Source organism: Entelurus aequoreus, linkage group LG13 (assembly GCF_033978785.1).
Source record: "Entelurus aequoreus isolate RoL-2023_Sb linkage group LG13, RoL_Eaeq_v1.1, whole genome shotgun sequence".
NCBI classification, from domain to species: domain Eukaryota; kingdom Metazoa; phylum Chordata; class Actinopteri; order Syngnathiformes; family Syngnathidae; genus Entelurus; species Entelurus aequoreus.
Genome location: NC_084743.1, coordinates 67,927,139 through 67,954,838, shown reverse-complemented (window position 1 = coordinate 67,954,838; position 27,700 = coordinate 67,927,139). Strand labels below are relative to the sequence as shown.

Sequence of the window (27,700 nt, the reverse complement as noted above, 5' to 3'; positions counted from 1 at the left end):
CAAAACTGTTTCAGGACTGATAAATTACATTGCAAGCGCATGAAATCAGATGGCGAAAAAGGTTGATCGGGACATCATTAATTCATGTGAGCTAAAAAGGGGTCGGCCTGAATACTATATTTATTATATTTGAGAAGCCGCCTACGGTAGTCTAAACAAAACAACTCAGTGGACCAACTTTGGCCCTCTGACCCCACTTAGAGCACACGTGGCCTAGGGGTCCAACCTGGAGCAACGTTGCGAAGCACTTTCTGAACTTTCCTGACTTCCCAGTTTTCCGAAACACAGCATAAGAATACTACGATTCATTAAATTGTGTCTGGGGAGAAAACTACCGGTAGTTAGGACCGACTAACCAATTTGTTATGTTGCCATTGGCTTACATTGCAGTGGGTTTTAAACATGATGCAACAATCTCTTAGCTGCTTATGAATGATGATAATTAGTATCTCCTGCCTCCAGGGAAAAGTTGTAGTATAAACTATGTTCCCATTGATAGTAGAATCACTACATTATTGCACATCATTATAAACTATTACTGCTTTGCTATGTGCATTGCTCTCTTATCTCTTATACGATTAATATTCCATCCATTTCTTTGTCATTTATGGAGCCTATTTGGCTGGCAAACACATGATAGACTGGTCAATAGCAGTGTGACTGTAAACAGGCATCTAATTGATTCCATGCCAGGTACACACTACACAGTAAAACGGATTACTTGTTAAAATATAATCGTTTTGGGTCTTAAAAGTAATTGAGATGACTTTAGGAGCAAATCTGTACTGTATAAAAAAGTGGATTCAGTCAAAGTGGTACAGCGAGTGACGATGTACTGTAGTTTAGCATTCAGCCCAGCAAAGGAGTCGACTCACAAAACTTAGTACACAAACAATGCTGCCTGAGCTGATTAATTCTCACTGCACATCGCCTGTCTCCAACCATGATCACTGACTCACCATTTGAAATGGAGGGCAACATCAAGGACATGGAACCTTGTCCTTGACTCTTACTTTTGCATAATTCATTGACCTTTCCGACAGAGATATTGTAACGCTTTTTTACGAGCGTGTATGCTGAAAAGATGTACAACACCTGCATGAGTAATACATTGTTTCTGGTCCCATAGGTCAGTCGGAGGGACTGCACTCCACTGCAATGTCTATGAAATGTTTGTAAAAACAGACATGAAGACAAAATAAAGGTGCTACTATTCTATTACTTGCGGACATTAGGAGTGACACGGTGTTTTGTTGTTCTGAGGCTTGATTAGTGTACAAAATGTTATTGTTCGGGGCATTATAACCTACAGTACGTTCAGAAATGTTGACTTGCAGAGACACTAGCTGCAGATTGCTTATAATGATTGTATGAGGCTGATCCTGGGAATTCCAAGAAGCTCCAGTGCAAGCCAGATGTTTGTTAGTGCTGGGGTGCCCACTTTCTCAGCGTTGCTACGCAACCTTATGTATAAGTTTATGTGTAGGGCATTTGAGTCTGAAAATGACATAATCACTGTGATAACGAACCCTGGCCGCAGTTCTGTTAGGTACTCATCTGGACTGTGGAACCATTGGCACACATGTTTGTATGTCAGAAACTGACATTTTGGCTTTATGTTTTATTGTTTTGTTTTTAATGTTTTATTTTTAATGTTTTGTATTGTGTTTTTATATGTTTAATGGATCTTAAGGTCTGCAATAAAGATTGATGATGATGATGATGATGATGACTAGCATAGCCCACGTTAAGACTATAGTGTAATGTGTAGCGGTGTACCGATCTGATATTGATATCGACCAAAAAACGAGAATCGGATTATATCGACTAGCATCTAAAATCTCCGATATAAATGTTCCGATACGAGCAGGACTGCAGTTCGTTTACTTGTGCAAAAATGGACAGCCAGTTAAGAGGTAAAAGTTCTCCTATAAGCACATTTGTATTTTAGTGAAGACATTTTCAAAAGGTAAACATGGCAGTCTAAAGCTACTAGGAACTACACAACAGCTACGCACACACTAGTACACAAGCTTGACATACAGTACAGGCCAAAAGTTTGGACACACCTTCTCATTCAATGCATTTTCTTTATTTTCATGACTATTTACATTGTAGATTGTCACTAAAGGCATCAAGACTATAAATGAACACATGTGGAGTTATGTACTCAACAAAAAAAGGTGAAATAACTGAAAACATGTTTTATATTCTAGTTTCTTCAAAATAGCCACCCTTTGCGCTGATTAATTTTTCGCACACTCTTGGCATTCTCTCGATGTGCTTCAAGCAAACCTGTGAAGTGAAAACCATTTCAGGTGACTACCTCTTGAAGCTCATCTAGAGAATGCAAAGAGTGTGCAAAGCAGTAATCAGAGCAAAGAGTAGCTATTATGAAGAAACTAGAATATAATGTTTTCAGTTATTTCACTTTTTTTGTTAAGTACATAACTCCACGTGTTCATTCATAGTTTTGATGCCTTCAGTGACAATCTACGATGTAAATAGTCATGAAAATAATGAAAATGCATTGAATGAAGAGAAGGTGTGTCCAAACTTTTGGCCTGTACTGTATGTAATATGTGTCCTTACTTGAACAATTGTTGCAGTCTAAAACTAATCTTGGTAATTAGCATGCCTGTGAGTGCACCCCAGGTGCACCACAGGGCTAATGACAGTGTGTGTGTGAGTGTGTGTGTGAGTGTGTGTGTGTGTGTGTGTGTGTGTGTGTGTGTGTGTGTGTGTGTGTGTGTGTGTGTGTGTGTCGGCATGGCGGCAACATACGAGGACAGTTCAGATAGTTGTTTTGACTTAGTTTGTTTTTGATCTGTCACAACCTTGTTATGTTATGTTTGATATACTGTCCTGCATATCACTTAATATTGTGTTTAAAGTCTACAAATTTTTACTAAGGTTAGAACCCATGTTTAAATTTTTTTCTTACGGAGATATTTGCATCAATATCCAAACTCTTCTATTTACAAACCCTGTTCAAGAACCAAATTAAGTTAATGAAACAAAGATCCACTGTATATTGTATCAAAAGTGAAAAAGTTGTATCGGTACATCCCTAACAATGAGTAAAATATGTTTTGATGTAGCATTCCTCAGAGAAAAGAAGAATAAGCCAAAAAACGACTGTGATAGCTTACTTTACAGCCGTTTCCTCTGGCACCTCCAGAGATAAAGTCAGAGTTGCTGTCAGCTCGCACAGCTCTGGGCTCACACAGTGCAGACCCTCTGTGACCTAAACACAAACATAATGTTGTGTTTAGCCGGTTCTGCCGTCAAGAACAACCAAAAAAAACATGTTTTCTGACCCTGTCTTCCTCCCATGGCACCATCAGAAGCCGCTGCCCAGTTTTGGGTTGCCACGGCTGCAGGGTCTGAGGCACTGGTGTTGTGCTGGTGGGCTCGGTGGATGGCTGAGTGGCGGCGGGTGTTGTGGAAGCGACGGGGGTGGCCAGTTCAGGGGCAGACGGTGTCACGGGCTCCCAGTCAGCCAGGTCCGGTAGCATCTGATCACACTTAGGGCCCTCAAAGCCGTCACTGCATTCACAGGTGTAAGTCGGCTCCCCCTCCTCCTCTCCATTGTGCAGGCTGCAGTTTCCATGGAGACAGGGACTGCTGGAACATGGGTCTGTGAAAAACTGAAATAAGCGGAATAAATAGAGACACAGAAAGATTATAAGGTGGGTCTAGTCAGGTTTTTTTCATACGAAAGGCGAACCGGATTATAGGGCGCATTAAAGGGGTCATATTATTTGATTTTTTTCTACATGTAAAACACGTCCTTGTGGTCTACATAACATGTAATGGTGGTTCTTTGGTCAAAATGCTGCATAGATTATGTTTTACAGACCATCTTCTAGTCACTTTCTGAAAGTCGCTTCAGAATATGCCGTTTTGTGGGCGGTCTTATTTACTTGGCTCACCTTCGACATCGTCTTCTCCCCGTCATCTTTGTTGTAGCGGTGTAGCGTGCAAGGACGGGAGTGGAAGAAGTGTCAAAAGATGGAGCTAACTGTTTTAATGACATTCAAACTTTACTTAAATCAACAACGGAGCAGCGTCTTCTCATCCATGGCTCACTAGTGAAACCATGTCCCGTGGAAAACCGTCCGACCGGAACTCTCTAATTACTAAAGTTCCATGGGTGAATTATCAAAACCCACTACACTGGTAACTTCTAGCGCTTCCATAGCGAGATACAAGTTAGAACTTTACGCTACTTCATACTAGAAATGCCCCATAACAAGAAGATAGAGAAAAAGAAGACGCTTGTTGACTACGGTGTCGCCACGGACTACAATGACGGACGGGCGCAAATTTTCAGGACTAATGCAGAGCCCAAATACACATCAGCAGGTACCAGAAGGTAAGAAAAGTTCCTTTTGCATAATATTGCAAAACAAAACGGCAGATAATATGTCTGCTAATGGGTGTCATTTTGCCGTCCTTATACACACACACCATAGTAATACTTGTATGTTGACAATCCATCAAGCGGTGCGGCTTGATGGCTTACCAAGTCGTACTAGAACATTTTGACAGATTTTTGAGCGCCGTGTGTAATGTTCTATATTCTCAATGGAACATTTAAAGTTGTGGTGTTGTTTATAAGTGTCATCCTGCAGTCTACACGTATCTCTTATGTGTGACTGCCATCTACTGGTCACACTTATCATTACACCATGTACCAAATAAAATAGCTGTTACAAATATGCGCCACACTGTGAACCCACACCAAACAAGAATGACAAACAAATTTCAGGAGAACATCCGCACCGTAACACAACATAAACACAACAGAACAAATACCCAGAACCCCTTGCAGCACTAACTCTTCCGGGACGCTACAATATACACCCCCGCTACCCCCTACCCCCCCACCTCAACCCCGCCCCCTCTAACCCCACCCACCTCAACCTCCTCATGCTCTCTCAGGGAGAGCATGTCCCAAATTCCAAGCTGCTGTTTTGAGGCATGTTAAAAAAAGTAATGCAATTTGTGACTTATATAACAAATATGGCAGTGCCATGTTGGCACTTTTTTCCATAACTTGAGTTGAAGTTGTTCTCTTATTTTGGAAAACCTTGTTATATTGTTTAATGCATCACAACAAAATTAGGCATAATAATGTGTTAATTCCACAACTGTATATATCGGTATCGGTAATTAAGAGTTGGACAATATCGGAATATCGGATATCGGCAAAAAAGTCATTATCGGACATCTCTATCCAAAATCATTTTGATATCACCCCTTTAATTTGCGATTCACAGCAACTGTAACAATAATGTACTACTGTAATTGTAAAAACAAATCAGGAGTGCTGCAGTAGCTTAATGTGGCCACTAGTGTTTTTAAAAAATGGCAAAAAGTGTTGGTTTTTTTCAAAGAAAGTTGCACCAAGTATGACAAAACAGTGTTTTCTGTTCACTGCAGTGCGGTGCAGCGTGTTTGCCCCAGATGATCCCAATTGACCCCACAGGGTTTGTCAAATATCTGGTAGTGGTCCCCAACAGAGAAGGAATACAAATCACACACAGAACTATGAACAAACACATCTTGGCAGCCATCATGCTGTGTCCTTTCATCAATATTTAAGCACATTTGGAGAAACATATTCCTGCAAGAATGTTGAAGGTGAAGGAGGACAAAGCTTGCATAGCTGGCTGACATCATAGTGCCTTTGCTTCTTAAGCTTCAGCTCTCTTAGTTTTGTTTTTTTTAAGGATTTCACTGAAGCAGCTTCTAATGTCTGCAACTCAATGATTTAAATGTTTTCACAAAACAGACTTAATACCAGCAGGAGAAAAACAAAGTGCCTACCTGGGAAGAGACCAAATAACAGACGTGCGATAATAACGCTCTAACCAAGTCCCCAAGCAAATAAACTGTGGATGAAGATGTTCATTTCTAATTCTTTTATTCGTCACATGTGCACGCGGGGTGGACTTTAAAAGCTATTTCCCCTGCTTATTTTCCACCACATGTGGTGTGATTAACATGAGATAAAAAGAGACCCTGACCTTGTTAACGCTCTTGTGGAAGTTTCAAAACACATTAATGAGGGAGAATTAGCACACTGTCACTCAAACTTTCCACACCAAAACACTGTAAGCTTGGGTAGTGGCTCTCAAACTTTGTTCACCGGGTACCGTCTCAGAAAACACTTGGCTCTTCAAGTACCACCATAATGACAAACATTAAATTACAGTAGCGTAGTAGGCCTGAAAATTCATTATAAACAAGGCAGAGGTTTTTATTTAACAAGTGTACCATATTTTACGGACCATAGGGCGCACCGCCGATGAGTGGGTCTAGTCAGGTCTATTTTCATACAAAAGGCACACCGGATTATAGGGCGCATTAAAGGCCTACTGAAATGATTTTTTTTTATTTAAACGAGGATAGCAGATCCATTCTATGTGTCATACTTGATCATTTCGCAATATTGCCATATTTTTGCTGAAAGGATTTAGTAGAGAACATCGACGATAAAGTTCGCAACTTTTGGTCGCTGATAAAAAAAGCCTTGCCTGTACCGGAAGTAGCGTGACTTCGCAGGTTGAAGGGCTCCTCACATTTCCCCATTGTTTACACCAGCAGTGAGAGCGATTCGGACCGAGAAAGCGACGATTACCCCATTAATTTGAGCGAGGATGAAAGATTCGTGGATGAGGAACGTGGGAGTGAAGGACTAGACTGCAGTGCAGGACGTATCTTTTTTCGCTCTGACCGTAACTTAGGTACAAGGGCTCATTGGATTCCACACTTTCTCCTTTTTCTATTGTGGATCACGGATTTGTATTTTAAACCACCTCGGATACTATATCCTCTTGAAAATGAGAGTCGAGAACGCGAAATGGACATTCACAGTGACTGAACATGTAAATGACAATACATCGGTGAATCACTTTAGCTACGGAGCTAACGTGATAACATCATGCTAAAATGCAGATAGAAACAAAATAAATAAGCCCCTGACTGGAAGGATAGACAGAAGATCAACAATACTACTATCAGGAGACACCGAACCAAACACTGGACCTGTAACCACACGGTTAATGCTGTGCCGCCTGTCGAAGCCTAGCAATGCTGATGCTAACGACGCCATTGAAGCTAACTTAGCTACGGGACCTCGTCAGAGCTATGATAAAAACATTAGCGTTCCACCTACGCCAGCCATCATCTGCTCATCAACACCCGTGCTCACCTGCGTTCCAGCGATCGACGGCGCGACGAAGGACTTCACCCGATCATCGATGCGGTCGGCAGCTAGCGTCGGATAGCGCGTCTGCTATCCAACTCAAAGTCCTCCTGGTTGTGTTGCTGCAGCCGGCCGCTAATACACCGATCCCACTTACAGCTTTCTTCTTTGCAGTCTTCATTGTTCATTAAACAAATTGCAAAAGATTCACCAACACAGATGTCCAGAATACTGTGGAATTTTGCGATGAAAACAGAGCAGTTTGTATTGAGATACAATGTGTCTGAATACTTCCGGTTCAACCATTGACGTCACGCGCAAACGTCATCATATCGAAACGTTTTCAGCCGGGAGTTTGCCGGGAAATTTAAAATTTCACTTTATAAGTTAACCCGGCCGTATTGGCATGTGTTGCAATGTTAAGATTTCATCATTGATATATGAACTATCAGACTGCGTGGTCGGTAGTAGTGGGTTTCAGTAGGCCTTTAAAGTGGTCATATTATTTTTATTTTTTTTTCTAAATGTAAAACACTTCCTTGTGGTCTACATAACATGTAATGGTGGTTCTTTGGTCAAAATGTTGCATAGATTATGTTTTACAGACCATCTTCAAGCCGTCTTCTGACAGTCGCTTCCGGATGCACCGTTTTGTGGGCGGTCTTATTTACGTGGCTCACATACGGCAGCGTCTTCTCCCGGTCATCTTTGTTGTAGCGGTGTAGCGTGCAAGGACGGGAGTGGAAGAAGTGTCAAAAGATGGAGCTAACTGTTTTAATGACATTCAGACTCTACTTAATTCAATAACGAAGCAGCATCTCTTCATCCGTGGCTCACTAGTGCAACAACAACGCCGGAAATGTGTCCCGTGAGAAACCATCCGACCAGAACTCTCTAATAACTAAAGTTCCTTGGGTGAATAATGTAAACTCACTACACCGGTATGTTTTAGCGCTTTCATGGCGAGTTTACTGACAGATATAAGTAAGAACTTTACATTACTTTATATTAGAAATGGCAACAGCGGAGGATGAATGTCCCATAACAAGAAGATAGAGAAAAAGAAGAAGCTTATCGATTACAGTGTTGGCACAGACTACAATGGCGGAAGCGCGCAAATTTTCAGGACTTATGCAGATCCCAAATACAGATCAGCAGGTACCAGAAGGTAAGAAAAGTTTCTTTTGCATTAAATTGCAAAACAAAACGCCAGATAATATGTCTTACCTTATACACAGACCATAATAATACTTGTATGTTGAAGCACAGTACAATCACTCAAACAGTGCTGCTTCATAGCTTACCAAAGTCGTACTAAAACATTTTGATAGATTTTTGAGCGCTGTGTGTAATGTTCTATATTTTCAATGGAACATATAACATTTTGGTGTTGTCTACTTGAGTCATAGTGCAGTCTATACGTATCTCTTATGTGTGACAGTCATCTACTGGTCACACTTATCATTTCACCATGTACCAAATAAAATAGCTCTGAGGTCGGTAAGCACAACCAAAATAATTCCGTACATTAGGTTATAAGGGGCACTGTCGAGTTTTGAGAAAATGAAAGGATTTTAAGTCCGAAAAATACGGTATTTAATATTCTGGCCACTGTAAACATTACACAGTTTGAACAGTAACACGGTGTTTGAATATTACAATATGTGATTCTTTGGAACACAGTACCACTGTTTAAGGATCACTGAGCTTGGGTGAAAGAATTGCGCTAAGTATCAATAGAATATATATTGAAATAAATACTTCAATTCAATTCAATATAAGTAGTATTAGTATCTGATCGATACTAGTGTGATGATAGCAATTATATTTTAATTGTCAGAAATGTGTTTTTTGTGTTTGTGTTATTGATATTGTTACTTTTACATGTTGTTTACAAACTTAGGACTTTAAAAGATTTGAATGACAACAATTTGTAGTTTTTACTTCTCTTCACTGATTTACTTACTACTAACTTCCTGCAACAATTATATGTAATAAAAGGGAATCATTGTACTATTTTTTTTATATTGTTACATTGTTTTATACTGTTGTAGGTGCATGATAAATATTGGTATGAGGAATTATGACGTCACACCGATTAAAAAAAATTGGTTTGATAGCTGATAAAGAAAACAATGCTAAAATGAGGCGAGATTAGTGTTGTAGGTAGGTGAGGGTGAGCAAGTCGATGAAGGATCAAATATTTATTGAATATGTCATAGTCAGTTATTGTACATAATATACATACATATAGCTAGAGAACAATTTAGTAGGGCTGTGAATCTTTGGGCACCGCACAATTCAATTCGATTCTGGGGGGTAACGATTTCATTCAGATTTAATTCTCGATTCAAAACGATTCTCGATTCCAAATCCGTACGTTTAGTAACATTGGGAGCCAGTTCTATAATTAACTACATTCCTCCATAAAATAGATTACCAGCTGTGATAAAGTTTTATATTACCTGAAACAAAACTGGTTTTGTTTAATAAAATTCTACCCAAACATTTAATAAAGTCAAATACAAATAAGGCAACAAGAGAAGTTTTGGAGGGAGGTGTGGCCAGCGCTGCCTGCAGGAGCGGAGGTCACCGCCTCTGTCCATGGTGCTGAGGACAGAGCACCATCAGACGGGGGCGTGGCAGTGCTGACGGCGAGACACAGCTGAACAGGTGATTAGATCTCCCAGGTGGTACTAGTTATCTAATCACCTGTTGTCTTTAAAAGTAGCGGCCAGGAACAGTAGAAGAAAACGGATTGGGAGTGACTGCAAAGTCACGACCTGCTGAAAAGCATTTTTGAATGATCTTGTCAAAAACATTAAAACTTTGTCAACTTGGCACGCCTGTCTGTGGTGACGTGTACATCAGTGGAACCGCTAGGCAGTAACTTCTACAGAAGTATCCCACACTTCTCTTTTCTTAAGTAAATCTGTACAGCAGATATGATCATCTACATCAACAATATGATTTCCTTGAGTGGCTGGACAGGAAAGATTTAAAAAAACAAAAACATTTTTGTAAAAATCGAGTTTTTATTTGATTAAGAATCCCGAGTCATTAATAAACTAATACATATAATATAACTATAATATAATAAATATAATATAACTAATAAGTGTTGTTTAAAAATTGTTTCACAAAAAAAAGAAAATGAAACATATAGCACAGGCCAAAAGTTTGGATACACCTTCTCATTCAATGCGTTTTCTTTATTTTCAAGACTATTTACATTGTAGATTGTCACTGAAGGCATCAAAACTATGAATGAACACATGTGGAGTTATGTACTTAACAAAAAAAGGTGAAATAACTGAAAACATGTGTATTGCACACTCTTGGCATTCTCTCGATAAGCTTCAAAATGTAGTCACCTGAAATGGTCGTCACTTCACGGATGTGCTTGAAGCTCATCGAGAGAATGCCAAGAGTGTGCAAAGCAGTAATCAGAGCAAAGGGTGGCTGTTTTGAAGGAACTAGAATATAAAACATGTTTTCAGTTATTTCACCTTTTTTTGTTAAGTACATAACTTCATTCATAGTTTTGATGCCTTCAGTGACAATCTACAATGTAAATACCGCATTTTTCGGAGTATAAGTCGCTCCGGAGTATAAGTCGCACCGGCCGAAAATGCATAATAAAGAAGGAAAAAAACATATATAAGTCGCACTGGAGTATAAGTCGCATTTTTGGGGGAAATTTATTTGATAAAACCCAACACCAAGAATAGACATTTGAAAGGCAATTTAAAATAAATAAAGAATAGTGAACAACAGGCTGAATAAGTGTACGTTATATGAGGCATAAATAACCAACTGAGAACGTGCCTGGTATGTTAACGTAACATATTATGGTAAGAGTCATTCAAATAACTAACATATAGAACATGCTATACGTTTACCAAACAATCTGTCACTCCTAATCGCTAAATCCCATGAAATCTTATACATCTAGTCTCTTACGTGAATGAGCTAAATAATATTATTTGATATTTTACGGTAATGTGTTAATAATTTCACACATAAGTCGCTCCTGAGTATAAGTCGCACCCCCGGCCAAACTAAGAAAAAAACTGCGACCTATAGTCCGAAAAATACCGTAGTCATGAAAATAAAGAAAACCCATTGAATGAGAAGGTGTGTCCAATTTTTTGGCCTGTACTGTATCTCAAAAGGGTAATCGGAAGCAGTATAAACTTTTTGAATCCCTCCTCTTTTCTATAGCTAAACTTTAATACCATCCGGTTTCCAGGTGCTCCTTTTCTTCTACGTGCATTGCTTTTAACCTGTTGTGTGAGCTCTTTGTAAACAAACACGGTTTGGACTGTTTGGACTTCTTCACTGTTTCGGAGAAAAACATTTTATGTGACATGGGTATTAAATATTCTTTGAAAGATTCCGCGAGGAGGTAAGAAACATAAATCTTTAACACATCAAACTTTATCAGCCACCTGAAACACCAGCATTGCTATGCCGTAAAAAGGGCCCTGCGCTTGTTCTTATCGCCGTGGCAATAACATTGATAGCCCTAATTCCTATATTATTAGGGTTCACTAATATATCTGTTGGTTTAAAAAAAACTAGCTTTGTCCTGTGTTTTATTAAGATTATATTAAAGATCAATAGGCTAAATCTCAAAGCATTTTATGATCCTGACCATTTTTCAGTAAAAAGTATCAGATTGATATGGATGGGCAGTATCGCCCACCCTTACTGTAAGCCAGCACTTACAAAACAGCCAGCAAAGAGGCAAGAGAATTGATTCCTGAACACAATATTACTATTTTTGTGGTGCAAGATGATTCAACTACTGTATGTGTTGCAGATAAGCGCTGGGCGGGGAAAAAAGCGTGCGGGAGGCAGGAAGTAGGGATGAGTGCTAACAGAGGAAACCGGTTATGTCTCAACAACAAAAATAAAGGTGGTCCTCGTTGTAAAGTGATCAGTGTTCCAAAAAATGAATAACAGAAAATGTTTTTGTTGTATCAGCAGCTGTCCATATGCTAATATTCTGTTGCTGTCCAATGAATGAAATATATCTCCGACAGGAATTTTGTGAGTTCTATATTTTTATCCTGCTCACAATCAAAACGCATTTCTGTACAATGACTGTATCATAGATTTGTTGCTACTCATTATTCTGTGACAACAGCATAGCCTTGGGATCTGGCAAACTATGTGAATTAATTTGTTTCTAAAAAAAACTGATAATGACTTTTATTGACCCATTTGAGCCGTTTGCGCCTGCAGTAACAATCGGAGCAATTAGACACTCAAAAGAAAAGTTAATTGTTTTGCAATAGGCGTGTGAACTCCCTTGAGGAAAGGAGTCCGTCCATCCAACTAGGCATACATTTTCTAGACCAGTGTTTTTCAACCACTGTGCCGCGGCACACTAGTGTACCGTGAGATATTGTTTGGTGTGCCGTGGGAAATTATGCAACTTCACCTAATTTATCCCAAAAATATTTTTGGCAAATCAATAATTAGAATCTGCCAATAATGTGCCGTTGCTTAGTGTCTGTGCTGTGTAAAACTCGGCAGGGTAACCACGTAATACTCCATGTCAGTAGGTGGCAGCATTGCTTTGTAAAAGTCGGAATGTGTCGGGTGAGACGAGGATGGTTTGTTGTGATCCCGATATGCAGACCACAGTGGGAGGCAGGGTGCAGGTAAAAAGGGTATGTAATGCTTAAACCCAAAATTAACGAAAGGAAAAGGCTATGCAAAACAAAAGTCAAACTGAACTGGCTACAAAGCAAACAGAGACAGAATGCTGGACGACAGCAAAAACTTACGGCGTCTACAAAGTACATCCGTACGTGACATGACAATCAACAATGTCCCCACAAAGAAGGATAGCAACAACGTAAATAGCCTTGCTTGCTAACACAAACCAGGTGCGCGGAATAGCGCTCAAAGGATGACATGAAACCACTACAGGAAAACACCGGCAATACAGGAAGGGCCACCAAAATAAGCAAGACAAGAACTAAAGCACTACACACAGGAAGACACCAACACACTCAAAATAAGACACGACGACTTGGTGGAGTTAATTTTTTAAAGTTTTCTGCTGGTGGTGTGCCTCCGGATTTTTTTTATGACAAAAATGTGCCTTGCCTCAAAAAAGGTTGAAAAACACTGTTCTAGACCGCTCGTCCTTGACCTCAGGGAACAAGCTTTTATTGCCGTTCTAGAATATGACGAACCATATGAATCAGAATCTGAATCGTTTTTAGATTGCCAGGTCCATTTATACTAGGGCTGCAACTAACTATTAATTTGATAATCGATTAATCTGTCGATTATTACTTTGATTAATCGATTAATAATCAGATAAAAGAGACAAACTACATTTCTATTCTTTCCAGTATTTTATTGGGGGGAAAAACAGCATACTGGCACCATACTTATTTTGATTATTGTTTCTCAGCTGTTTGTACATGTTGCAGTTTATAAATAAAGGTTTATTAAAAAATTTAAAAATAAAAAATGAAATACAAATTTAAAAAAATTAGAAATTGCCTCTACGCATGCGCATAGCATAGATCCAACAGATCGATGACTAAATTAATCGCCAACTATTTTTATAATCGATTTTAATCGATTAGTTGTTGCAGCACTAATTTATACTTACAAGGAATTTATCTTGGGTGTAAAAACGGCTAACATGAGATATGAAGCCAAAATAGAAAGAAGTAAAATAAAATATATGATATGATCCATCATAGTTTGTTTTTCGTTTGGATTCACCGGTTGTTTTAGTTCCGTTTCAGCACTTCTGTTTTAGGTTTTTCTTTGTTGTCATGGGTGCTGATTAAGTTCGCCTGCCTCTGATTAGTATTCGGGACGCTCACCTGTTCCCGAGCACTAATCAGAGAGCTATTTAGTCCTGCCTTTCCGCCTCTCTCATGCTGGTGCTTTTGTTTGCTCAATGCAACTGTTACGTTCCATGATTTCTGGTTCCCTGTGTTTGTCTTGCGCCTTAGCGTTCCTTGTGAGTTACTCTTAGCTTCCCGTGTATTAGGCACGCTTGGTTTGTTTTGTTTGTTCCTGACTTTTGGTGTGATTTATGCGAATAAATCAGTCTCCTACCTGCACGCTGCTGCATTCGTGGAAGAACAATCCGACGTTACAATATAAGAAGCAATTGACAATATATAAAATAAAATAAAATAAAAAGTGAAATATGGTTTAACAGTGTACATTAATAGACATTACTGTAAATGTACCAGAATTTGCCATAAAGCTATTGTACATGTTGTCCCTGGACCGATGTTAAAAATGGTCAATCTAAAAGCAATGATTAGACAATAAAATATCATAAAAAAGTCCATCAGTGTAATGAGCTACAGTAGCAAATAACATAATTATATACAATATTATATAATTTCAGTGTACATAAGAAATCACTGTATAGATCCAAAAAAGTACAATTAATTTTATACATGATACGAGTACAATTCAGACAGACAGTGTTGACATCTCTGACTTTCTAGAAACCATGATTTTAGATGTATTTTAAAAATAATGCAAGAGGCCAACTCTCTAATGTGCCCGGGGACTGTGTTCCACTCCTGGGATGCCTCACAGAGAAGGCACTCTGGCTGAAGGAACTCTTCCTTAGTAGAACCACACAGTCTCTCCGGGTGGCCCCTCTGGTTACACGATGTGTGGTGTTCCGTGCGTTGACAAACTGGCTAAGTAGAGGTGAAGATAAACCATAAATGACCTTGCAGAATAGACGGAGATTTGAGTGTTTGATCAAATGTCCCCATTTAGAAGGTGGTGTTTTTGTAATAAGGTGCAGTGGTGAAATGGTTGTGGTTTTTTGTCAAGTATTTTTATTGTTTTTTTGTATAATGATTTTAACGGTTTTAGTGAGGTGGTGAAACAGTACGTAAAATGTGACAGGACCATTGAATGCATAAATAGTCTTGCTGACTAAAAAGATAAGTTGGCTCTAATGAACCGGAAATTTGCTAAATTGTATTTTACTTTATTACAAACGTTTATGTCAAATTTGAATGTCAGTTTTGAGTCTATTAGTACTCCAAGATATTTATATTCTGTCACGGTTTGTATGTTTTGACCAGAAACTGAGATATTTATGTTGTCATGGGGAATGTTAGATTTGAAGAAGAAAAACATAGCAACAGTTTCAGTGACATTGAGTTTCAAGCAACACTGATGTAACCAATTTGTTAAATGGACCATAGATTGTGACAGTTTATCTGCATCTTGCGAAGAGTTTTCCGGCAGAGCGCAGACTTTCTTACCTCCGTCAAAGTGGTTACGTTTTGGCCTGGCCTTGTTTCTCTGTTTGTCCGCAAAATAACTCAAACAGTTATGGACAGATTTCTTGTCCAGAGAACAATTCCTTTTATCTATGACAAGTACAAACACACTTCACTTCCTGCTTATAACGTTCAATGCCCCCACCTTGCCGGTACGGCCCTGCACAGAAGATTCTGGGAGATGACTATGAATGCTCTCATTCATTCAGGTCATTGTAATCTCAGGGCATTCAATCAATCGCAACTGGACTGTGGTTTGTCTTAGAAGACGTTTCGTTTCGCTGCTCATCTGAGTAGGCTTCATCAGTTTATGCTCATAGACTTAGATTGGTCAGACTTAGATTGGTCAGACCTAGTCCAGCGGCTGGTGCCAAAACCTCAAATGTTTACACAACCGTTCAAAAGTTTGGGGTCACCCAAACAATTTTGTGGAATAGCCTTCATTTCTAAAAACAAGAATAGACTGTCGAGTTTCAGATGAAAGTTCTCTTTTTCTGGCCATTTTGAGCGTTTAATTGACCCCACAAATGTGATGCTCCAGAAACTCAATCTGCTCAAAGGAAGGTCAGTTTTGTAGCTTCTGTAACAACCTAAACTGTTTTCAGATGTGTGAACATGATTGCACAAGGGTTTTCTAATCATCAATTAGCCTTCTGAGCCAATGAGCAAACACATTGTACCATTAGAACACTGAAGTGATAGTTTCTGGAAATGGGCCTCTATACACCTATGTAGATATTGCACCAAAAACCAGACATTTGCAGCTAGAATAGTCATTTACCACATTAGCAATGTATAGAGTGTATTTCTTTAAAGTTAAGACTAGTTTAAAGTTATCTTCATTGAAAATAAGGACATTTCAATGTGACCCCAAACTTTTGAACGGTAGTGTATATTCCAAAACCAGGAGGGTGTGCCTAGGCAAGGATGGTTTCACCCTATGGTAGTGAGTAAAACAACTGTTTTAATGCAAACGAGCAATCCAAACTGTTAAAGTCAACAATAGTCGTTGAAGTGTGGCAGAACGATCTCTGTGGATCAACTACTACCAGTCCAACTAGTTATGGCAGGCTTCACGAGAGCAAACGATTACTTTGGGACAAATTATTCGATGAAAATATAATTCGGAAATTAATTTTTATAAATAAATTTAAAAAATACATATATATATATATATATATATATGTATATATATATATATATATACATATATATATATATATATACATATATACATATATATATACACATATATATACATATATATATACATATATATATACATATATATATATACATATACATATATATATATATATATATACATATATATACATATATATATATATATATATATATATATATATATATATATATATATATATATATATATACTTTTTTTTTTTTGTATCTGTTCTGTATAAGCCTATATCTACTGTACAGATTCACTTTACAAAAGCGAAGTGTTGGATACTTCTCTTGTTGCCTTATTTGTATTAAGCTTTATGAAAATGTTTGGGTAAAATTTTACTAAAACAAAACCATTTTTTTATTTTGTAATAATATAAAAAAGAATCAGTGCTGTTTATCTATTTTATGGAGGAATGTAGTTAATCATAGAACTGGCAGCTAATGTTATTAAAAAAGTATTGATTTTGAATCGAGAATGGTTGTGAATTGAATCATTACCCCCAGGAATCAAATGGAATAGTGTGGTGCCCAAAGATTCGCAGCCCTATCTAGAACCTTATATTTTTTAGCTTAAAATATACAGAGGATGGGTTACAAGTTTTAGACGCTAAGCAGCTCATGTTATAGGGAAACACAAGCATCAAGTAGCAGTATTGGTAAGTGCTAAACAATAAATACAAACTAACATAATGAACACTCACTTACTGTACAATGTCTGCTCTCAATGGGATGACTGATGGACTGTGTACATCTTAGCATGCAACATTATCCTCACTCCTCAGGCAAAAAAAAAAATGATGGGATCAATCGAGCATCTAGCCGCATCTTCTTAGCGATGTCTTTGGGTTTAAGTTGAATGTCAAAGTTGACCAACTTCTCGGTTTATGACAACAACCTTCTACTACCCAGGTGTGAGGCATGTTTGATAAACTGGCGCAAACTTTTACCAACTCAGTAGTTCAAGAGCTGCAGTAGTTACTTAATCTCTGTGATCAATGCACCGCTGCTAAGAACAAAATTGCTAATACTTGGTTAATATGCAGGTTAGGCATGTAAATAAATGGAGTAATATTACCGGTACCAGTTTTTTAAAATGTTTTTTAGAGGGCATTATATACAAAACAGATGAATACCATTAGCTGCATTGTTAGCCGTGTCCTCCTAGCTGTTTTTTTTAGAATTTAGACTGCACAAAAAAGAGTAATACATATGTGCTCCTGTCTCAAATACAGATTGTGAATTATAGGCAAAATTCCCCCAAAAAAGTGCACTTGCCCTTCAAGACATTTTTGGCACACTTTCTGAGTCCAAGGCAAATTTTCCTAAGTGGGACAGTAAAGTATATTTTATTGTATTGTATTTCTTTGCAGTGAACTTTATTGTTGTGTTATGCATGGTTTTATTTTGGTGTTTACGACCATTTTCAGAGCAGATCAGGGAGAGCAAATCACTCTAAACCCATTAGCTCACACTACAGGATCTTTACAGCTATTAGATTTTAGGGCCATAGCTGAGTCGGGGGGGAATGGGACTCCACAATGGAAATCACACACGACTGCGACAGGAACTTTTTAGTTTTTGAGCGACTTTAGCAATGGAATTTCAGAAAGTTGGACTTAAAATCCAAATTGTGCCAATTCAGCAGTAAGGTTGGGTATCGTTTACATATCATCCAATACTGGTGCTAAATTGGTGGGCCTACTACTAAACAGTGCCATACTGACACTTTGAAGAAGGAAAACATACAAATACATTTGTAGTTTTACAGAATGTTTTGACAAGTCAGTTGATCAGAACAGTAATTTAGGTACAGTGGTACCTCAGGATACACGTTTAATTGGTTCTGTGTTTAATTGTTCGTTTCATCGCCCCAGGCCTAAATTCCACTCACCAAAGTAAATACTGTACATTATTATTACATTACTTAATGAAACTACTGCAGTTGTTTGTAGTACAAACAACTACAAACTTTGTTGTACTTTCTATTGTATTGTTTCCATACAATATTTCTTATCAAAAAGTTAGTTTTTCTTTTTAAAAGGCAGGGTGTACCCCGCTTAATGCCCGAATGCAGCTGAGATAGGCTCCAGCACCGCCGCGACCCCAAAAGGGACAAGCGGCAGAAAAATGGATGGATGGATGGATGTTATGTTAAATTATTTATTTATTTTTTTAAATTGTGACATTTTGGAAAGGCCAAGCACCAATTGACACAATTGAGTTGATTTGAGATACAAGTGTTTTGAATCAAGGGGTCCCTCACAGTAGCAATTAACCTCATAAGTTGAGGCACCACTGTACTTTAATTCCATACTTTACAGTAGGGCTGGGCGATATGGTCTTTTATTAATATCTCGATATTTTTAGGCCATGTCACGATACACGATATATATCTCGATATTTTGCCTTAGCCTTGAATTAACACTTGATGCATATAATCACAGCAGTATGATGATTCTATGTGTCTACATTAAAACATTCTTGTTCATACTGCATTAATATATGCTCATTTTAAACTTTCACGCAGAGAGGGAAACCACAACTAAGTCAATTTACCAAAACTGTATTTATTAAACAGTTATTAAGCAGTGGCACAAACATTCATGTCATTTCCAAAACAGACAGTGCAAGATTGTCAGAGACATTGGAAAACAAGCTATTAGTGCACTTTTGTGCATGATGTCACTAAGATGACATATAAAAACAACACTAAATTAAAGTGCACTTTTTGTACAGAACGCCACTACAATAGTTTAATAAAGTGCACTTTTGTGCATAATTTCACACAAAATATTTCAATAACTGTCAAATAAAAATGAGCTGCATAATAGGAAATCAAATAGTGTATGTCCTTCGCTATGTGGTAGGTTCCTGCGGACGTTATCTCCTTCTGTTGTTGACTATTTTTTTCATACGGTGTTGATCTGGAAATGGTTGCTTGGACATTTTGTGGGTGTGGCACCGAACAGAGATGTTGACATGCGGAGTTTCAAGCACTCTTCATTCTCTAGCGGGTGAATTTTCAAATGATGCTACAAATTAGCAGTGGTGCTACTTTTTGTAGCAAAGCTTTTGCCGCATACTTGACATATTACGGTTGTCTGTTCGACATCTTCCCGCTTGAAGCCAAACCACCGCCAGACGATGGACCCTGTGCTGTTTTTCTTGGGAATTCATTCTTCCTTCATTTGTTACCAGATTCACACCTTCTTTCTCTCGTATTACCACTCGCACCTCTCCGCTAGCATCACAGCTAACTTTACCTATGCCGCTACCTGTCTGCTCGACGAGAGCGTATGACGTTGCACGCGCGACAGTATGTGACGTAAGTAACGAGGTGCGCTTGTTTTATGTCTCTGTGAGAAGGAGAGACAAGAGTGAGAAACGCCTGTAGTGTAATGCATGCAGCTAGAAGCAACTGCGTGAGAACGTATACTCGAATATCACGACATTTTCTATGTCGCACAGAGACAAACCCGCGATATATCGAGTATATTCGATATATCGCCCAGCCCTACCTTCCAGTGTTTAAGTGCATATATTTCACTGCACAATTGATACACACTTCTGCCGATGTTTGCAAATTAATCCTATATGCAATAGTTGTATATTATTGAGCAAAATGAAGTTAGTATAACGACCTGCTTGTATTGTCATGTTGATGTTGAGAAATCCGGTATTCATTATTGCACCTGGTGTTGCGTGGGTAATGAGCAAGTGTTGTGTTGCTGGTGTGGAATCTGTAGAGGGCAAAATAGAAACATGCATGGTCGAAAGCATTCCTGTTCACGTGTTTAGGTTGTCAATAAATGTTAAAAACAATGTCAGACTGTCTCTGTCGGGATGCTACATTACTTATCGTATTTTCCGCACTATAAGGCGCACCTAAAAACCTCAAATTTTCTCAAAAGCTGACAGTGCGCCTTATAATCCGGTGCGCCTTATATATGGACCAATATTGAGCCACAACAGGTCTCGCAACTACGGTAACTACGCCGACTTCATTTTCCCCCTTCTACGGCTGCTTACCGTAGAAGAAGAAGCGCTTCTTCTTGTATGGGGGAAAATGAAGTCGGCGGCTGCTTACCGTAGAAGAAGAAGTTCTTCTTCTACGGGGGAAAATTAAGTCGGCGGCCGATTACCGTAGTTGCGAGACCTAAACTTTATGTAAAGACCCAAAAATGGCTCCTATTAAGAGACACGCTTACGATGCAGAGTTTAAACTCAAGGCGATCAGTCACGCAGTAGAACACGGGAATAGAGCAGCAGCGAGAGAATTTAACATTAACGAATCAATGGTGCGGAAGTGGAGGAAGCAACATGATGACCTGCGCCAAGTAAAGAAGACTAAACAGCGTTTCCGAGGGAACAAAGCGAGATGGCTACAGTTGGAGGACAAACTCGAACAGTGGGTTGTTGAACAGAGAGCAGCAAGTAGAAGTGTCATTACAATCACTATTTGTTTTGTTGACATTCCCTTTAGCGCAGCTCCATCTAATGGATGCATAACGTAACCCTAGCCTCTACAGTAGCGTCTATTCTATGCGCCTTATAATGCGGTGCGCCTTATACATGAACAAAGCTTTAAAATAGGCCATTCATTGAAGGTGCGCCTTATAATCCGGTCTGGTTTCTACCATTTACGTCATCATCAGTACCATTTTGGAGTTTCAGCACCCATTCCAGTCGCGAGTGGTAATTTCAGGCGTCTTTTGAAGTAAACAGTCAGCAGCAACAACTTCTGACCTCAGGAGGTCCTGATGCCATCTGCTGTCCCTCAGCAGCAGTAAACTGAAAGCTTCATTTCACCAGTTTCACAGCTATTCACGCAAGAAGCGTGACTCATTTGCGCCGGAGGTGATTAAACCGCAGGGGTACTGTATATTTTAATGACCTCGTCACTCAACTAATTGCACACAAATCAGTTGGAAGGGCACGGATGATTAAAAGTGCACCTGCAACACGATCATTATTCGTCTTTCCTGGAGCCCAAAACAATTTTTAACGGCATGCGGGGTGTATGCACTATGTATATCCATAGTCGTAAAGGTATATAAACGCAGCAATCAGATCCCAAGATGCGTATGCTGAAGATGAGGGTGTCTGGATAAGTCTTTCTGCATCTCCAATACTACCATCAAGTTACCATAGTTACAGGAGGAGCAAGTGGGAGCAATTAGGCAACGTTGCAAAACACATTGGGTTGTGCGAGTGTGTGGGTTTTCCCGCCCTCACCCCATCTGCTTCCGGCAATTTCCGAGTGCCATCGTGCTGTGAAAAGAAGATACACTTACCGAACCCTTCATTTCTTCATCTAGGATGCTGATTATATATTTGCCTCCCACCCTCAGAGTGTCAACACCCCTCATTGTGAAAGGGGGCGGAGAGAAAGGTGGTAGTCACCTGTCGGCAAGACAGCTACGACACCTGACAATGACAGGTATCAGAACCAAATTTTGTTCGGGATGTGTGACGGTTAGCTGACTATGCTTTGGTGATTTTAATTACTACAACCAAGTGTGTATTCTTTATTTGAGTAAGACGTGTACATCGCAGACATCTGTTTTTCATTTGGAGTTGAAAAATATTTTTAACATAGCAATTAGCGATGTCTGATAATGGCTTTTTTGCCGATATCCGATATTCCGATATTGTTCAACTCTTAATTACAGATTCCAATATCAACCGATACCAATATATACAGTCGTGGAATTAACACATTATTATGCCTAATTTTGTTGTGATGCCCCGCTGGATGCATTAAACAATGTAACAAGGTTTTCCAAAATAAATCAACTCAAGTTATGGAAAAAAAATGCCAACATGGCACTGCCATATTTATTATTGAAGTCACAAAGTGCATTATTTTTTTTTAACATGCCTCAAAACAGCAGCTTGGAATTTGGGACAGGAGGAAGTTGAGGTGGGCGGGGTTGGGGGGGTTGAGGTGTGGGGGGGCGGGGTTGAGGTATGGGGGGGGGGGGGCGGGTAGAGGGTAGCGGGGGGTGTATATTGTAGCGTCCCGGAAGAGTTTGTGCTCCAAGGGGTTCTGGGTATTTGTTCTGTTGTGTTTATTTTGTGTTACGATGCGGATGTTCTCCCGAAATGTGTGTCATTCTTGTTTGGTGTGGGTTCACAGTGTGGCGCATATTTGTAACAGTGTTAAAGTTGTTTATACGGTCACCCTCAGTGTGACCTGTATGGCTGTTGACCAAGTATGCTTGCATTCACTTGTGCGTGTGAAAAGCCGTAGATATTATGTAATTGGGCCGGCACGCAAAGACAGTGCCTTTAAGGTTTATTGGCGCTCTGTACTTCTCCCTACATCCGTGTACACAGCTGCGTTTTAAAAAGTCATAAATTTTACTTTTTGAAACCGATAATTTTGAAACCGATACAGATAATTTCCGATATTACATTTTAAAGCATTTATCGGCCGATAATATCGGCAGTCCGATATTATCGGACATCTCTAATAGCAATCTATTTTCCAAGTTTTTTGGTTTGATAATGAAAAACAAAAAAACGGATTGTTATCCATTATTCGATTGCATTAATGTGTTTAAAAATCAAAAATGGTACTTAAAACCGCAAGTGGAAAACTCTTTTTCTCTATCCCATGTACAGTGTTTGGACATATGTGTTGTGATTGGCGGTTACCGGTGCCAAAAGGCCACCGGCAAGCTAACAAAGTAGCAAAGTGAACAAAGTGCAAATAAAAGGCCAGGCTTACTAGTTAAAGTTCAACAATAAGTATTTGGGAGAATACACGCTATTAAGGATGCAGCAGAGACGACGCAGGGAAAGGCAAGGAGAATCATCAGGCATCGAACATGTCTCAGTCCAGAGCTTAAGAGCTGGCCTAATTAGCATTGGCCCCAGGTGTGTTGCACTGGCTCTGCCGAAGAACATAATAAAATAAGGGCAACTGCAAACAAAAAGACAACGAGCAACACAGTGGCCACATGACAATATGGGGAGATTGCACATGCGCAAGTGTCTTTTTCTCAAAGATCCCAGCGAGGTAAAAAAAACAATAAAAACAATAGAGGTATTGAAAAATATCAGCTGAGGGTCAAGGGTCCCTTTTGGGGGTTCAGGGGGTTGAAGAGATGTTACTTTGGAAGGCATTTCCTACATAAGACATTAAATTGTAAAAATGCAAGAAAACTTACCAATGGTTTCTATCTATTAGATGCCTTCGCCCCCTGGCCGACAGAATGAATGTGTTGTTAAGATAATCACTGATAAAGACGTCCACGCCTTGTAATTTTGTGGAGACCAGTTCGCTAAAAGTTTTATACAGGTCGGTAAGGGCTGATTCGGTCATGTATTTACGGCAAAATCCCTCATCCTTCACCACTGAGAACGGTTAATCATCCGATACTATGAATTCTATTAGTTTACCGCAAATACCGACTCCACGTTGGGATTGTTGTGACAACTTTTCTTTCCGCTGGAATGAATCTGTCAGGGTTTGTTGTTTTTGTCCCGCCTCGTTAGCTTTAGCTGCGGTAATTCCATTGTGTGCGTCTGCACGGCGGGCTTTCAAGTTTTTAATTAAGTTGCTTGTTTTAAAACGTCCTACATGTGTCCCGCCCCTCGAAACAGAGATATTGCAAAGTTTGCATGTTGCCGTTGGACTTGATGGCTGCTCGAGTTTGTAAGTTTGCCACAACGCCGTCATGTGTGCTTTGGTAGCGCAAATCCTCCATTGGTCCTTTGGTCTTCCCTTTTTCGATTACGCATGCACCTCCTGGTACCCTAGCACCTCCAAAACCCTCAAATCTAAACTCCAAACATCCCAGAACAAGCTAGTCAGGTTACTTCTAGACCTCCACCCCAGATCCCACCTCACTCCTACCCACTTCTCCAAAGTGGGCTGGCTCAAGGTGGAGGACAGAGTTAAACAACTTGCACTGAGCCTAGTCTATAAAATCCACTACACCTCCCTGATACCGAAGTACATGTCAAACTACTTCCTTAATGTAAATGACCGCCATAACCACAACACCAGGGGGAGCTCCACTAACCACGTTAAACCCAGATTCCGAACTAACAAAGGTCTTAACTCATTCTCTTTCTATGCCACATCAATGTGGAATGCGCTCCCAACAGGTATAAAAGAAAGGGCATCTCTATCCTCCTTCAAAACCGCAATAAAAGTTCACCTCCAGGCAGCTACTACCCTAAACTAACACCCTCCCCGGATTGCTAATAATCAAATGTAAACCATCAAATGCAGATACTTTTTCTTATGCCTTCTGATCTCTCTCTCTCTCTATGTCCACTACTTGCTGTCCATATCCTACCCCCCTCCCCCTCCACACCCCTGATTGTAAATAAAGTAAATAATTCAATGTGATTATCTTGTGTGATGACTGTATTATGATGATAGTATATATCTGTATCTGAATCAATTTAAGTGGATGTTACCATTTAGTGGTCAATTGTACGGAATATGTACTTCACTGTGCAACCTACTAATAAAAGTCTCAATCAATCAATCAATTTCCAGAGAAAAGAGGCGAAGAAGAAGTGATTTCCGTGTAACAACATTAGCATGCTACCAGACTTATTGGCTTGTGTGCGCTCTATTTATGTCGTACATTTGAGGTTTCTTGCAGAATACATATTAGTATAGTATCGGAGATTTAGTTAGAAGTTAAGATACCTATATCTCCAAAAAGTGCCGTATTGGCATCTGAACATCCCAATATTTAATTAAGTGATTCAAGAGTGTACCACTAAATGGAACCTGCGTACCACTACAGTTTGAGAATCACAGGGCTAAACGAATAGCGGAATTCCGCTAAATAGGGGACATCTAGGATCCCTGTTTTTAGTGGCCTTGTCTGTGATTGACCTGGAACAACAACAGAAGAAAACGGAAAGGGACTTTTTTTCGATTTTCAAACGAATTAATAAACAAATTGATAAGGGATAATGATTTGATTTCCGTTTTTTAATATCAAACCAAAAAACGGGGAACATTTCAATTTTTTATTTTTTTTATTTGGAACATCTCAAAACTTCACAAGCATTTTGCTCAAGTGATCAACCGTCCAAAAGGAGTGGGAAGGAATCAGAGCTTGTCTGGTCCCACCCCTGTGTCGTAAGCAGCAAAAATGTAAAGAAAAAAGAAAGAAAAAAACAACTAAATCGCACATGAGCAACCACTTTAGCGATGGTGGCAAGGACAAACTAACCTGACTCTCGCCAGATCCTTGTAGTTTGTTGACCTCCACACATGGATCTGGGAGTTCTCAATAGGAGATATATTTCAGAAGGCAGGGCCTTGTAAAAAAAATCATTGTATTTGATTGGATAAACCACTTGTCCGTTATCTTGAATGACGTGCTACTTCAACCACTCACATCGAAATCAACCCGTGACGCTGATGAGAGCAACGCTGGGAAATCTAAACCCGGTCGGAAGAAGAGCCAAAACATCCTTGCCACCAATAAATGCCTTCAAAACCGTTCTCTGTTCATCTTTGAAATAATTAATATTCGATAGATTTGACAAGACAGTTGCAATAGCAGAATCAATGTCAGCACATGACTCCTCTATGAAACCCCACCCGGCGATCCTGATTGGTTCATTATTTTGTGCTATTTGAAAGGAGTTTGCAATGCCTTCGAGCCCAGATCCTTGTGTGGAGCTCAGCCAACTACATGGATCTGGCGAGAGTCAGGTTAAGGAAAAACGCCCGAGTGGGAAGAATTCTAGGACAGCACCCAGGCTCTGAGGGTGGCCGCCTATCTCGACCAGATGTGTGGAGAGAATGAGAGAGACTGAATAGAGTAGAGAGATAAAAAGTAACAAACAATTCACAAAGAGTACATTAGTATAAAGCAGAACTTATTCATATTCTATCCCGGCTACTGTACACAGTAGAGTAATATCAGTCACTTTACTTCCACAGTTATTTTGTATACTTTTTAAACATAATCTGCTTGTATTGTTTCTTGAACAATCTATAGACATGAGTCAGTTTTAGTTCTTTACTCAATCCATTCCATAGTTTAATTACAGATGCATACATATACACTAAATGCGTTCAATGTATCAAAGTTCAAAAACTTATTTTTATGTTCAATTTTAATATTCCAAACGAAAAACGGACGGCTGCGACATACACGGACCAATAGTCTACATAAATAGTATTTAAGGCTATTAAACAGCCCAAGTCAGAAGTGACCAAAATACTTTCCAAAGCAATAAAGTTACTTAAAAATGTATTTGTGCAGTTCCAGGCATGCAGTATATACAGCTGATTGTTAAATTTGGAGGTGTTGAAATCGCCATGTAAAATTGCTGATCGGTAGCATGTATTTAACTTGAAAAGTAGAGCCACTTTCAAGGAATTTCAATGAGGCATGCCTACTTGTTATCATGGATAATTGCAACATTACAAAGAAGCAGACACCATGACTATTCCTGTTTGCTAGTGGCGGGTGCTGGTCTTTCAAGAAGAGGAAGCTCATTTTTTACCTACCTGTGAGTGCTTTGGGAATTCGGAGAGGCTGACAGCCGCACCCGCTGCTTGTCGGGAACTGAAGTCAGTCTCCAAACACGACTGCGGTCTCCAATGACACCAAAAATAGATGCTCGATTTATCCCTGGACGTTTTTGACGAAGAAAAAGTCTCCAGATCAATTCGGAACAACGGAATTAAACTAATACGAAAATAATTCAGTCTGTAGTTATAAAAGTGTCAAATTCAGTACCTATCCCAGGATTGGATAAGCTGTAGCTCATCCGCAGCCTTAATGTGGACGCGCATTTAAAAAAAAGGATGGATGAATGTTTAAACCTGCATCAATCATATTATTATATACAATGATTGTATTGAATTTCAAATACTCCTAATAATCATTACCGAAACTAAGTGACTATAAAAGCAAAGAAACAAATATGCTGTAATTACATAATCAATCAAAAAGCTATTCGCTACATTTCGTCAATTAAACATTCATATTGCCAGCAG

The 27,700-nt window shown here is 39.2% G+C and overlaps 1 protein-coding gene across 6 annotated transcripts in view; it reads right to left on the bottom strand.

Annotated features, from left to right (window-relative positions):
- LOC133663648 (delta and Notch-like epidermal growth factor-related receptor) overlaps positions 1–27,700 on the bottom strand; it is a 130,755-nt gene that overhangs the window by 59,316 nt on the left and 43,739 nt on the right. For 5 of the 6 annotated variants that reach the window (XM_062068284.1, XM_062068287.1, XM_062068285.1 and 2 more), the window contains 2 exons: positions 3,321–3,650; positions 3,153–3,247 (listed from right to left, as the gene is read on the bottom strand). In XM_062068284.1, coding sequence (XP_061924268.1) covers positions 3,153–3,247; positions 3,321–3,650 — 425 coding nt within the window. Of the gene's footprint in view, positions 1–3,152; positions 3,248–3,320; positions 3,651–3,935; positions 3,961–27,700 lie in introns of those variants that run through there. The other variant, XM_062068289.1, reaches the window with a different exon arrangement.